The 13,173-nt window shown below is 40.7% G+C and overlaps 1 protein-coding gene across 11 annotated transcripts in view; it reads left to right on the top strand.

Moving 5' to 3' along the window:
• Window positions 1-13,065, top strand: part of LOC122886104 (bromodomain adjacent to zinc finger domain protein 2B-like) — a 48,003-nt gene extending 34,938 nt beyond the window's left edge. For 6 of the 11 annotated variants that reach the window (XM_044218042.1, XM_044218041.1, XM_044218031.1 and 3 more), the window contains 21 exons: window positions 740-805; window positions 1,210-1,254; window positions 1,496-1,528; window positions 2,524-2,589; window positions 2,875-3,015; window positions 4,151-4,405; window positions 5,107-5,330; window positions 5,827-5,901; window positions 6,027-6,261; window positions 6,365-6,427; window positions 7,229-7,373; window positions 7,472-8,145; window positions 8,384-8,654; window positions 8,836-8,991; window positions 9,171-9,325; window positions 9,499-9,704; window positions 9,992-10,127; window positions 10,610-10,756; window positions 10,924-11,237; window positions 11,526-11,669; window positions 11,811-13,065. In XM_044218042.1, the coding sequence (XP_044073977.1) occupies window positions 740-805; window positions 1,210-1,254; window positions 1,496-1,528; window positions 2,524-2,589; window positions 2,875-3,015; window positions 4,151-4,405; window positions 5,107-5,330; window positions 5,827-5,901; window positions 6,027-6,261; window positions 6,365-6,427; window positions 7,229-7,373; window positions 7,472-8,145; window positions 8,384-8,654; window positions 8,836-8,991; window positions 9,171-9,325; window positions 9,499-9,704; window positions 9,992-10,127; window positions 10,610-10,756; window positions 10,924-11,237; window positions 11,526-11,669; window positions 11,811-11,958 (3,699 nt within the window). In that variant the 3' untranslated portion in view covers window positions 11,959-13,065. The remainder of the gene's footprint in view (window positions 1-739; window positions 806-1,209; window positions 1,255-1,495; window positions 1,529-2,523; window positions 2,590-2,874; window positions 3,016-4,150; window positions 4,406-5,106; window positions 5,331-5,826; window positions 5,902-6,026; window positions 6,262-6,364; window positions 6,428-7,228; window positions 7,374-7,471; window positions 8,146-8,383; window positions 8,655-8,835; window positions 8,992-9,170; window positions 9,326-9,498; window positions 9,705-9,991; window positions 10,128-10,609; window positions 10,757-10,923; window positions 11,238-11,525; window positions 11,670-11,810) is intronic. The other 5 variants (XM_044218039.1, XM_044218034.1, XM_044218033.1 and 2 more) reach the window with 5 other exon arrangements.
• The last annotated feature ends 108 nt before the right edge of the window (window positions 13,066-13,173 follow it).

Genomic DNA, 13,173 nt, shown 5'->3' with positions numbered 1-13,173 from the left:
TAATTGGTTTTTTGCAAAAGTGCCATTGAATATGAAAATCTCCTCAGACCGTGATGGAGCTTAATACAAAATACAGTATTTCATTAAGTAAGAGGTGGCCCAGAGTTTACCATGGCTAGGTGAAATACCTATTTAGCATTCCCTCACTAATAGAAGCTGTGAAGTATTTTAGCTTTTTATAAATCAAATTTCAGTTGACACGCTTGGCAAGCGGCTCTTAACAGGATTTTGTTGGGGCTATAATTACTGATAGAAATTTTGCTTAATTTATTCTCACTGCCTGCTGGTGTTTCATAATAACTACAGTCACTTTGTCTTTCAGTGTTTAATGGGAGGAAATAATCATCTCTTTGCTCAAGATTTCAGTATGTTAGATTTGACTTTATCAGTGAGCCACTGGCTCCATTTAGCTTTCTGTGGAATATTTTCCATTGAAGGCATTAAGTGCCAAACACATTGGAAAAAAGCAATCTAGCAAACTTAGCCATAATTTTAAGTACAACAGTTAATTAACATTTCTTTTACAAACCAGATTTATATGGATTTTATACATTTAAGATAATTTTCCTTGTCCTTAATTCTTTTCACTTGATGATTTTAATTAAGAAAATGATCTTGGTTAATTTTCATTAATCAGAATTTGCTGCCCCAATCAAATGTTTATTCATTCAAAGCTTTCCTGTGGTGTATGTGCTGTATGCGTTTTAAATGAGTTGCGTGACCTGGTTTGCATGTACAGGCAAAAAGAAAGAAGAAAGAAGAAGCAGCCAATGCCAAAATACTGGAGGCTGAGAAGCGAAACAAGGTGAGTACTATGACATTTAAGAACAATCTGTGATTGTAAACTGTTCCTTCTATTCTCAAACTGCTTAAAACATAAGTCAGTCTGATTGTTCAACTGCCACAAATGCCCGTCATGCCCCTGACTCAATTTTTGCCCCGTCCTTGTCTGCAGTATAATGTTTTTGCTCCATTGTACTGCTTGTCTTGGTTAATCACTGTGATAAAAAGATGTTGGATCACCTTCTTGCAACATGTATCTGTAAAAAGTTTTCCCATTAGCTCAACCAATGAAGTCTAGAGGCCTGGAACTTAAGCGTGAAGTTGTTCAGTATGAGGCAAGACATTTGTGTATGCCTTTTTATTACGTAATTATTGAAAATTTGTGTGTGTATGTTGTCTAATTGAGTTTATCGTTTTTTCTTAAAGGAGAAGGAGATGCGAAGACTGCAAGCTGTCATACTGAAGAACCAGGTAGGTATCTTGTCCACAACCACATAACAAAGCCATTCTTCCTCTGTGTTTAAACTGAATGTCTCTAACTAATGATCATTTGCCTAATGAAATTATTTTGTGCAATATATCCTGTCAAATTTCGCTTTGGGTGTTCTTGGTTATATTGTTATTTTATCTTACCATTGGTTGGATTTTTTCTTGCATTGATTTTCTTGTGTGATTTTCTATTTCTTAATACTTTACCAACTCTTTCTACCAGGAGTTGGAGAGGCATAGACTAGATATGGTATGGGTATGTTTGTTTCTGTACATTTAACAACATATTGTGAACGTGTTGTGATAAATGGTTGCCATCATGGCAATGCGTAAAGTGTCGCATTGGCTGCAGTCATACTACATCTTTCCGCATGGCTTTTCCAGAACAGTGCACTGCATACGTCTGTGCTATTTGTCTCTCAGAGATCCAACACATCCATTATGCACCACAGAAACTCCACAGAAAATATAACAGGATGCAGAGCACTCTGATAGCCTGAAAGAACACCAACTACCTATTACATTGTTTTTCTTTTGGATTGATCAAATTTAGGTACTCAAAATCCTTTTACTCTACAGCTTGTGAGCCAACTTTCTAATCGATTCGATCACCTGAGAAAAGCCAATATACAGTTTGTACTCTGGCCAGTGGTGTAAATCAGAGTTAATGGAAACAAAAATCTTGTTTTTTAACTGTTTTTTTTGTTTTCCGCATTTGAGATTTAAATGTTTTATTATGGTTGTTAATTTGCAGCATTATTCTCACTAAATATATCTTAACTGTCTAGGGAGGCAATGATAGCATAGATGGACTAGGATGTCTTGATAGTTTCATATGACATTGTTCATCAGTTGTAAAGTTATAAATTCAGTGTTCTGCTTGTCCCTGTAATTGCTGCTTTATAGTTTTAAAGCTCTTTGCCTGTACCTTTCAGTCTGCCGCTTGCAAACATGCTCAGATTAATAATGGCTGTTTCTAACTTTGAGCTTATGCTTTGTGTGTATGCATCACTACCTGCAATTTAGCTTTTTGTCTATCATTGTGTTCCATGTGGTTTAACTGTTTTGTGTTTTTACAGTGTGCAACATTTTGATTGTGTGATGAATGTGACAAATGCGTGATCTGTGTTTCTTCTTCCACTGTGCATGTCACAGGGTTCATATTGTGTATTGTGTATATGAGCCCTTTTCTTTTCAAAAAATAGTAGCAACTGTGAATATAATAGAAACTATGTGTCTGTGCTTTGACAGGAGAGGGAAAGGCGCAGGCAGCACATGATGCTCATGAAGGCTGTGGAGGCCCGTAAGAAGGCAGAGGTGGGTAACACCTGATCTGCTCCTTGTTTCTGGTCATTCCCGCTCTTGTGTTCTGCTTCACTGTTTGATTGTGTTTTCTTTTCCTTAGTAATTTCATGTCAAAGTGCTGCAGTCTGTAGTGGTGTCAACAGTGGGACATAATAGCATAAAAGTACAGAATGTGTACATATTGTGAAATGTGTTCACAGAGGTCATAGTTTGTGTTTTTTATTGTGTCCACCCTCTGTAATTCTGAGCAAAAGCACAATAGTCTGTGGTGTCAATGATACTGTCTCTTGGCTGTAGGAGAAAGAGCGTCTGAAGAAAGAGAAGAAGGATGAGAAGCGGTTAAATAAAGAGAGGAAGCTGGAGCTCAGAAGACTGGAACTGGAAATAGCGAAAGAGCTGAAGAAGCCAAATGAAGACATGTGTTTAGCAGATCATAAGGTATTCACACACTATGGAGCTGCTGGCAGATGAAAATGAGACTCCATGTATGTCATCATGGGTAGTCTCCATCTGTGGAGTAGATGTGTGTGGAAAGATTGGATTTTCCACCACCACAGGGATTTTTTCGACATTGAAATCAATCATTATAATCACTGTAGGAGCTATAGGCATGAAGATTAGAAATGCTTTTGCCAAATTTATGGTTTCATTGTTTCACTATCAGATCTACCAAAATAGATGTGTAATATCACTGAAAGCATCTGGAATTGATTAAAAAGAAAGCAGGTGTAGGTCAAAATACTGCCACCAAGTGGCTACTGATGCCAAAACACCAACCAGACTACCACTGATTACTGTAGATACTCATAATCAAAGAATTGTGAGCTTTATTCATAGCATGTCTTTAACAGGACTGAAACAAGTAACACCAGCACTGTGAGAAAAACTGGAAAATGTAATCTAACTTTGTCTTTAAAATAATTTTAAACTCTTTTACACAGTTCTCTGTAAACCTGACAAAATATTTAAAACTATAATAAATTATAATGATGATTTGTGAGCTGTCTTACAATCAATATTACATCTGTTTCTTTGGCGAGGCAAGTTTATTTGTATAGCACCTTTCAACTGAATGCTGCTTCTCCATGTTTAGTTTTGACTCTGGTGACAGTAAACAGTCCTGATCCAGACCATCTGAGAGGTCTGGATGGTTCATAACAGAGCAGCAGATCAGAATTGTATTTTGGCCCTAAACCATTCAGTGCTTTATAAACCAAGAGTAGTTTTTTAAAATAACTTCTATGACAAACAGGAAGCCAGTGTAAAGATCTATGAAGTGGAGTAATGTGGTCTCTCCTGGTCTTAGTGAGGACTCTAGCAGCAGCTTTCTGAATCAGCTGCAGCCATCCAGACAGAGACCTGCGAAGACAGTGTTACAGTAGTTGAACCTACTGAAGATAAACGCATGGTTTTTCTAAATCCTGCTGAGACATAAGTTATTTAATTCTTGATATATTCTTAAGGTGATAGGCTGATTTTGTAATTGTCTTAATGTGAATTCTAGATTCAAATGGGCTGAGAGATGACAAATATAACATTTTATTTTTAAAATCTTGTTTGTATTTCTCTCCAGCCACTTCCAGAGTTGTCCCGGATCCCTGGTCTGGTCTTACCAGGAAGTACTTTCTCCGACTGCCTGATGGTGCTGCAATTTCTACGCAGCTTTGGGAAAGTCCTGAGGTTAGACATAAATCCAAACATGCTCAACCTAAGTGATCTTCAAGAGGGGTTGCTCAACATTGAGGACAGCATGGGCAAGGTGCAGGACCTGCTGGTGAGCATGCTTTCTGCAGCTGTGTGTGATCCTGGTATACCTGCAGCTCACAAGGTGAGAGTCTGTCATTACACTAGAATTTGTAGCGTTGTTGAATTGTAAATAGTTCCTGTATTGTAATTTACATGTGTATGCGCAGTGCGCACACAAACATACAAAAACAAGCTTACACCTGCTACTATGTGCCCATTAAATGTATTGATTCACGTAACTATTGTACAAATATCACTTTTCACTGCTTCAATTATTGAAAATGAAGAGTCTGTTTAGGAGTGGTTTGGAGCAGATAGTACACATATACATTTTAAACCATAATTTTAATTCATTCCCCAAGGCCATTTGTCCATGCTGTGCTGTATAGTGTAATAATGTCTTTACACGATTTTACATTACATTATTACATCTCATATTAAGAGGATGTGTCTGGCTGTGTGTACACTGAGTGAGATGTGCATACAGGGACAAGAGATAGCAAGACTGTCAACTAAAACTTCATGAATGTTTCATAATAATTCGCACATCCATCCTAGATGTGTCCCAGACACTTCCCAGGGGCCACTTAAGCACTTCACTTATCGAAGAGATAATTGCTCAAAAGGACAGTGTTTTACCAGACTCCCATTGCGCTCTTATGCTCTCATGGGTTACAGTATATTAAAAGAAATTCTGGTTTTAACTTAGTAGGTAAAAAAATTAAGCATTTGTTTGTTTAACACTGTGACTTAACTCCATTTTTGAAACACTATTTCTTTCAGAATAAGACTGCCTTGGGGGACCACCTGACTAATGTGGGGATCAACCGAGACAATGTGTCTGAGATCCTGCAGATCTACATGGATGGTCACTGTGAGCAGACAGAGCTGGCTGCTCTGGCCCTCAGCCTCAGGACCAAGGCGTTTCAGGCCCACAGCCCGTCACAGAAGGCCTCCATGCTAGCATTCCTGGTTAATGAGCTGTGCTGCAGTAAGGCTGTGATCAGGTCAGGGTCCTGCCTAATTTTTTCTTTGATTTTGCTGTTTAACAAATAAAGCAAACTCTGTTTTTTGTAGGGCAGTAATGTTAATGGACTACTGATAGTAAACTAAACTACCACTAAAATAAATCCTGGTCATTTTAAGGTTTTGATACATTTGTGTTAAATAAATCATTTTTGACCTGTGAAAATGATTCAGAGCACTATATAAGCAAGTGTTTGTGCCTGAAACAAACAAGTTAATTTCTGTGCCTGAGAGCGGAAAGTATTGGCTTGTTTTATTCATGGAGGCATCAATTTTAATGGAATAACAGAAGTATCAAAAGAAATACGACAAATTGTGGTCTGATGGACAGTTTCACAAGGTTGCATCAAACAACGTTTCATCAATTTTTCATTAGCACTGGTAACACTTTGAAACACATCTGGTGCACACTGCAGTGTGGCGCAAACACATCATTCTCTTTTTATACAAAATTCAATATTGTCTGATACTTTGCAGTGAGATCGACAAAAACATAGATCACATGACCAACCTGAGGAAGGATAAGTGGGTTGTCGAGGGAAAGCTTCGCAAGTGAGTATATGCATCATCAAGATTCAACATTTTGTGTCAGTTAATGAGATGGCAATGCTGAAACAATCTGAATTGCACATGAACGAGGTACTCTACATGCTGAATGTAAATTTTTGTCTTCAAAGACTGAGGAGCATCCATGCCAAGAAGACAGGGAAGAGAGACAGCAGTGTGGGGGGAGAGGACAGCCACACTTTTGTCATCCCCACTGCCAGAAACAAATGCAAGAGGAAAGAAGGGGACAGTGAGGAGGAAGAGGACGATGACGACGACAGTGAAGACCAAGGAGACGATGACGATGATGAGGAAGAAGAATCGGCAGGGAAGAAGGGGAAGAAAGCAGAGATATGTGAAGAGGAGGTCAGTGACAGCATCATGCTTTTGCTAGAGACAGCAGCTAAATCAGTGTTTGTTATAGTAAATGTCAGCTGGTCAACTGGCCTCATGAGATCTTTTCATCTAGGACAACAGTGTACACTCGACCAGCATGGAGGAGCTGGAGAAACAGATAGAGAAAACATACAAGGTAAATTAAACCCTATGAGACTCTTGTTTTTTATTCTTTTTTTCCCAGCTCTATCGCTCGCTGTCGGTTGGTCAGTCGACAAAAATTTCCCCACCCTTTGGCGGTCACTGTTTGGCATGGAGGTCAAGTGTGTGTGTGTGTGTGTGTGTGAAGGTGTGTGTTTGTGTGAAGGTGTGTGTTTGTGTTCATGCCAGTTGGCTAAAAGGGGCATGGAAATGGGAGTGGCCTATCGCAAAAAGGCGCATAACTTCCAAATGGATTGACAGACTTGCACAAGTTTTTGTGGAAAGGTTGGTCATGAGCCAAAGGACAGCTGATCAACTTTTCATATCAGTTGGCAAAAAGGGGATGTGGCAGTGGGAGTGGCCTATAAAAAAAAAAGGCGTATAGCTTCTAAACGGATTCACGTAACATGACCAAACTTTGTAGAAAGACACACAGAAAGACAGACATGCACATACACACCATTTTGCCACCTCCGCTTTCATAACTCGTGAACTGGTTGTCATAGACACTTCTGGGAGGCATCTTTGGACTAAGCAGAGATCCTTTTTCATTGGTGATGGTTTACCCCACCCCTACATCTGTGCCTATCCTATAGCAACTGCAACTTTCTATGAGAATGATATTTGCCATGAAGGTCAAGTGTTTTGTAAGGTTGTGTGTGTGTGTGTGTGTGTGTGTGTGAATGCATCAACGCGTGGATGCATGCGCGTACGTGGTCGCAGCTATTGCGAATTCGCGTTTTCTCAGGATCAGCTCATCAATAAATTTAATAAATGTACTTTCTGTCTTTTTTAGCAACAGTGTCAGATCAGACGGAAGTTATTTGACTCCTCTCACTCACTGCGCTCCATGGCGATTGGACAGGACCGCTACAAGAGACGTTACTGGGTCCTTCCGCAGTGTGGTGGCATCTTTGTGGAAGGCATGGAGAGTGGTGAAGGTGCAAACCAAACTGATAAGCTCAGATTTTATTCACTTTTGTCCTTCTTCACCATGTACTGGATAGAAATAGTAATGTTTTTGTGCACTTTGCCTCAGGTTATGAAGAGGTGAAGAAAGAGAAGACAAGACAGAGGACTGCTCAGATGATCAGTGAAAAAGAAGAGCAGCTGGAAGAGACAAAGAAGCCAGTGGTCTCCAGCCCAGCAGAGAGCACAGACGGTGATACATCCACACCAGAGAGTCAGCAGGACAAAGACAGCCTGAATCTCTTCCTCCAAAAACCCGGCTCCTTCTCTAAGCTTAGCAAACTCCTTGAAGTAGCCAAAATGGCTCAAGATTCAGACATCAATTCTCACAACAGTCATTCTGCTAGAGTCCCTACCACTGCATCTTATCCCTCATATCCCACCTCTGAGACAGCCACTACTCAGCAGGGACTGATAGATAAAACAGACACTTCAGTGCCATCTCTGCTTAGTGCCTCCCAGCTCAAAAGCAGTCCCTGGATAACCTGTAGCCCCCTGTCTATCCTTCATGACGACCAGCTCTCCAAGATACTGACGGAAAAGAGCAACCAGTGGTTTAGCCTCTTGCCTCGCTCTCCTTGCGACGAGGCCTCGGTCACCTCTGGTTCCAGCCCCCCAGCCTCCTCGTCTCCTCTACAGACCATCAGCTCCAAATCCCCCTCCTCCCTCTCCCCTAATCCCCTAGCTACAGCCAGCTCCAGTGCTCCTGCTAGGATCAATAACATGCAGTCGTCTGTCCTTCAGGTCGGTGGATAACAATAATGCTATCGCCATCACAATTATTTCAGATCACGCAGTGCTTTTTTTTTTTTTTTAAGAACACTGTCCATTTTTGCTCATGTTGCAAACGCATGGGAAACTCTGTGAAAATGTTGGACACTTTTAAGTGCTACCACTGTGTTGCCTTATACGTTAGACATGTGGTAGTAAAATAAAATTGTCGTCTGATCATAATTTAAAGTGTGTGTATTTTTCCTCTTAGCAAGTAAAGTCTGGCATTCATCAAAGCAGACTGATGCTGTGTGACATGTCCAGCCTGCCCTTCTCTGGTACTTCTCTACCCCCCATGCTGGATCTGGCCTCCCAGCATGCAGAGGGTAATGGCAACAGGGTCTTCTTCCTGGCAAATAACAATTCTGTCAACAAGAGTGAGACCCCAGAGCCCCTGAGTGACAAGCCTGCTTGTGCCTCATTCCCTGCTGTGGAGGTGGCCAAGACCCAGGACTACCCTAGTCCTCAGCCTATCCCCGAAGGTAAGAATGGCTTGCTGCCAGTACGCACAAGTAAAATACACTGGACTTAAGATACTCACTGCACAGACAGCACTGGAATACATGCTGTGATGACTGTCATATGATACAACTTCCCTATGTTGCTAAAATTAAACGATGATGTGACATTAGTTTTTAAATGTATGCATGTGTGTGTTGGCAGAGATGCTGTGTGGCTGGTGGAGGGTGTCAGACATGGAGGAACTGCACTGTCTGGTCAAGGCCCTCCATAGCCGAGGCACCAGAGAGAAGGTCTTGCAGAAACAGATCCAAAAACATACGGAGTATATGACCCAGCTCTGTGTCAACAGCAAAGATGGTTGGTCCACATTTCCTCTGCTCTCTTTAAGTCAAGATTCAACTGACATGCAATGATATAGAAGTATTGTTATTTGACCTTTTGTGATGTGGCAATTTGTCACGTTACATTAAATACAATGAGATTGCTTTCAGTAGACAGTAGTTTGCTGTAATTTTTGTATGTATGTGTGGTGGCAGTGATTGATGTGGCAGAGCTGGAGAAGCAGGAGGTGAGTGAGGAGACAGTGGAGAGTTGGTGTGTTGAGGAGCAGGCCATGGAGGTGGACATCAGCCTGCTGCAGCAGGTCGAGGGTCTGGAGAGGAAAGTCATCTCTGCCAGCCTGCAGGTCAAGGTACAGGCAAATGAGCATCCTACTGTTCTACTCATCTACTCTTTTCTACTCATCTACTCTTTAATTCACCAGTATATGCTTGGATTAGGCTCCTGTGTCCTCTCTTTGTCTCAATGTTAATTACTCTGTTATCAAATACTGGCGATGGCCATATTTCACCATGTGTCCCTCAGGGCTGGATGCATCCCGAGCCCCAGTCAGAGAGGGAGGATCTGGTCTATCATGAGCACAAGCTCTTCTCTTCCCCTGCTCCAGAAAGGAAGGGACAGAGAGAAACCAGCCAGGAGGAACTTCCTGGCAGCGTGGTGCGACGGCCCAACAATCCACTTGATATTGCTGTCATCAGGCTGGCAGAGCTGGAGAGGAACATCGAGCGAAGGTAGGAAAGGAAGAGACCCATTAGTACAACCTTTCAGATCAGACTGGATAATGTCATTGTAAATGCTCCTGCACCATCGCTAGTGGTGATTGTGAAGGTTCATCCCACACTCATTCTAGAGAATCTTAACTTCTCACTGTGTGTAATACTAAAGACGGTTTCCCTCTTTCACTTTTTTTTCAATGTTGGTTGTTTATGGCCGATATCATTCAGTGTGATAATGTTTCAGATTGTGCATGTGAATGCTGAACAGTTATGCTGCAGTCTCACTTTCTGTGACCTCTAAGCAGTGAGGATGAGGTGGCTCCGGGGATGAGGTTGTGGCGTAAAGCCCTCTGTGAAGTCCGCAGCTCAGCTCAGCTGTCACTCTGCCTTCAGCAGCTGCAGAAATCCATTGCTTGGGAACGATCCATCATGAAAGTGGTTAGTGACCCCTGATTTCTATCTCTCTCATAATCACATATTTGTTTATATTGTTTTATTGTACATAAATTTAAACACCAATTTATAGCTCACACTAAAGAGGTCCTTCTTCATGAAGATCAATCTTTAAGGCTGCATGGCTCATAAAAACTACTGTATAAACGGTTGGTTTGTTGGATTTGTTTGATCCTTTAAAAATACATAAACCTCTTGAAAAGAATTCAAGGATAACACAATGAATCTGCACAGCCTGTGTTCTCTAAAGGGGGGTTGTTGCGTGGCAAAGGGTGAAAATAAAGGAAAGGTGTGTTAGCAGCATCAATTTACAATACATCATCACCAGGCAACAACTATATCAGATAATAGCCCAATCAGTAACAAATAAACATCATTCAATATGCCTGGCTGCACAGAATTGCATAAATCACTAGTTGTCATAGTGATGTATATCAATTTGAACTACATATGTTTGGTGTTTCCAGCACTGCCAGCTGTGTCAACAGGGGGATAATGAAGAACTGCTCTTACTCTGTGATGGCTGTGACAAAGGCTGCCACACATACTGCCATAAACCCAAGATCACTACAGTGCCTGACGGCGAATGGTTTTGTCCCACTTGTGTAGCGAAGGTACACCAGCTGAGACCCTAACCCTAATAAAAATCTTTTCTTTACTATTACAGTAGATCTAAGGGACCTCACGCCATGCAATTGTCATATGATAACATAGCTGTATCGCATGTATTCATCCAATTAATTGATTTTAAAATGATATGTTTTGTGTGTCTCTACACCAGTCTTCTGTGTGTTCTGTCATTCAGAAAAGTGGTCATTCCCCCCGGAGCAGGAAGCAACAGAGCCGAACAGCTGGAGGAGGGAAGAAAGGCATTGAGGTAAAACGAAATGGTAAGCCATCTGCAGTTGGAGAGCTCATCAAAGAGGAGGCTGCCAGCAGCAACAGCATGCCAAAGAAAGGTACCAAGGAGTTCAAGAAGAGGAAAGGAGACGACAGCCCACCCAGCTCCCAGGCCAGGCATGACGGCCCTGTCTCCTGTGCAAAAAAAGCCAAAACGGCCAAAGACAACAATACAAATGGGCTCGCGATGTGCCGGTACGCATGAACACATACTCACTGCATGCATAGGACCTAGCAGCGTTTACTTTACCTATTCATATTGTTAAAAATATGTACATTTTTAGATGAGCTCCTGAGATACATGTTCAAGACAATAATTAATGTGCAGTCATGAAACTATTATCAAAACATCCATTTCACATCAGACCAAATCCTAAAATCAAGTGGTGAAAAAAAAAATAAAAATCTGACAATGTTTCAAAAATGTTCTCAAACAGGTGAAACTGATTGAGCTCAGCTTTGTTTGCTACTCGTTCTCTCCAGAGTGCTGCTGGCTGAGCTAGAGGCCCATCAGGATGCTTGGCCCTTCCTCACGCCGGTCAACCACAAAGCTGTCCCTGGATACAGGAAGGTCATCAAGAAGCCCATGGACTTCTCCACCATCAGAGAAAAGCTCACCAACAACCTGTATGTTTGTGTCACTGTCACAGTGTTGGTTTTTAAGAAGTAACATGTTTTTCATGTAGATTTTATGTATTCCATAATTTTCCATTTTTGATTTAGTTGCTGCATAAGTTTACAATTAAAATCTTTTCCTAATAATTACAGGTACTTCAATTTGGAGACTTTCATCATTGACGTGAACCTTGTTTTTGAGAACTGTGAAAAATTTAATGAAGATGATTCTGAAATTGGACGGGCCGGCCACAGCATGAGGAGATTTTTTGACAAACGATGGACTGAACTGCTGGAATAAAAAAAAAAAACCAGCGTGGTCTGTCTACGCTACGCTCTACATATCAAACTTCATCTGTAGTGTTGGAGGCCTTCTCTTCACCTGTGACACTAAATCAATACAAAGTTCTAATAACACTGATGTGCAATGTGAAAGGACAAATTCTCCTGCTGAGAAAAGACGCTTCATGGTTTTAATATCTTAAAGTGCAATACTGTTTTCTTTATCAAAATGCACTGACTCCTGGCCTCAATATTGTATTATCATCTGTTCTTTAGCTTTGTGTACTATATATGTGTGTATTTATTTTCTCAAGTATTTATGTTACAGTCAGTCTTTTCTAAGAAGCAGGAAATGGCACAAAGCTTTAAAAAAAATCTAAATATTGTTTTATGGCCTATTGAACAAGCCAATCAAAAAGATAATTGTTTACAGCTTTTTGACTATAGGGTGCCAACAGTACTACTGTTCATCTGCATTTCTGAGTTAATTGTGTGAAATACAAAGAGGTATCACTGTCACTATTTACAAGTCTTATTTCTAACATGTATAGAGTGTACAGTACACACAGTACAGTTAAAAATATTGTTAAAGCATAAGGATGATTGTAGCACTTCATATGTCTTACTGTACCTTGCCTGTGCTGAATATCCACTCAAAAACACTGGTCTCCTCAGTATTGTAGTGCCTGACCTCTGACCTCTAAACAGTGTATGAAGGAGTGCGTTTTTTTTCCCCTCTGTTTGTCAGTGTGTGTACTGTATGTGTGTCCTGCACAATATACTGTAGGAAACCCTTACACAAAATGTTAAACTCTTTAGAGCTTTTCCTCTGAAAAGAATTGATGTGGTGCATACATTGTGTTTTCATCTCCAAGCATTTCCTTCAGCTTGAGTCTTGTCACACATTCTGTGGACAGACGTGAAACCTGCACTGGGCTTTAATCCAGCTGGGAGTCGGACAGCGTCATGGTCCACTGGAGGCGTCTCGAGACAGCTGAAGTCAGAACACTTGAAGTAACTGTATTTTATTATGAATATTGTGAAATGAGTAGCAACTTTTGTGGGAATATTATTTTTAAATAGTGGGTGTGTGGCACAGATAAAATAAACCTGTTTTTCAAAATAACACTGTTAGGCCCTCACTATCCCCTATTCAGGCTCATTATTATTATTATTATTATTATTATTATTAAGTACATTTTTAATCATCAATTATATTGCAGATTTCATTTGA

The sequence above is a fragment of the Siniperca chuatsi genome, linkage group LG12 (assembly GCF_020085105.1).
Source record: "Siniperca chuatsi isolate FFG_IHB_CAS linkage group LG12, ASM2008510v1, whole genome shotgun sequence".
NCBI classification, from domain to species: Eukaryota; Metazoa; Chordata; class Actinopteri; order Centrarchiformes; family Sinipercidae; genus Siniperca; species Siniperca chuatsi.
The sequence above is the reverse complement of the archived record's forward strand: the minus strand, read 5'-3'. Positions and strand labels throughout refer to the sequence as shown.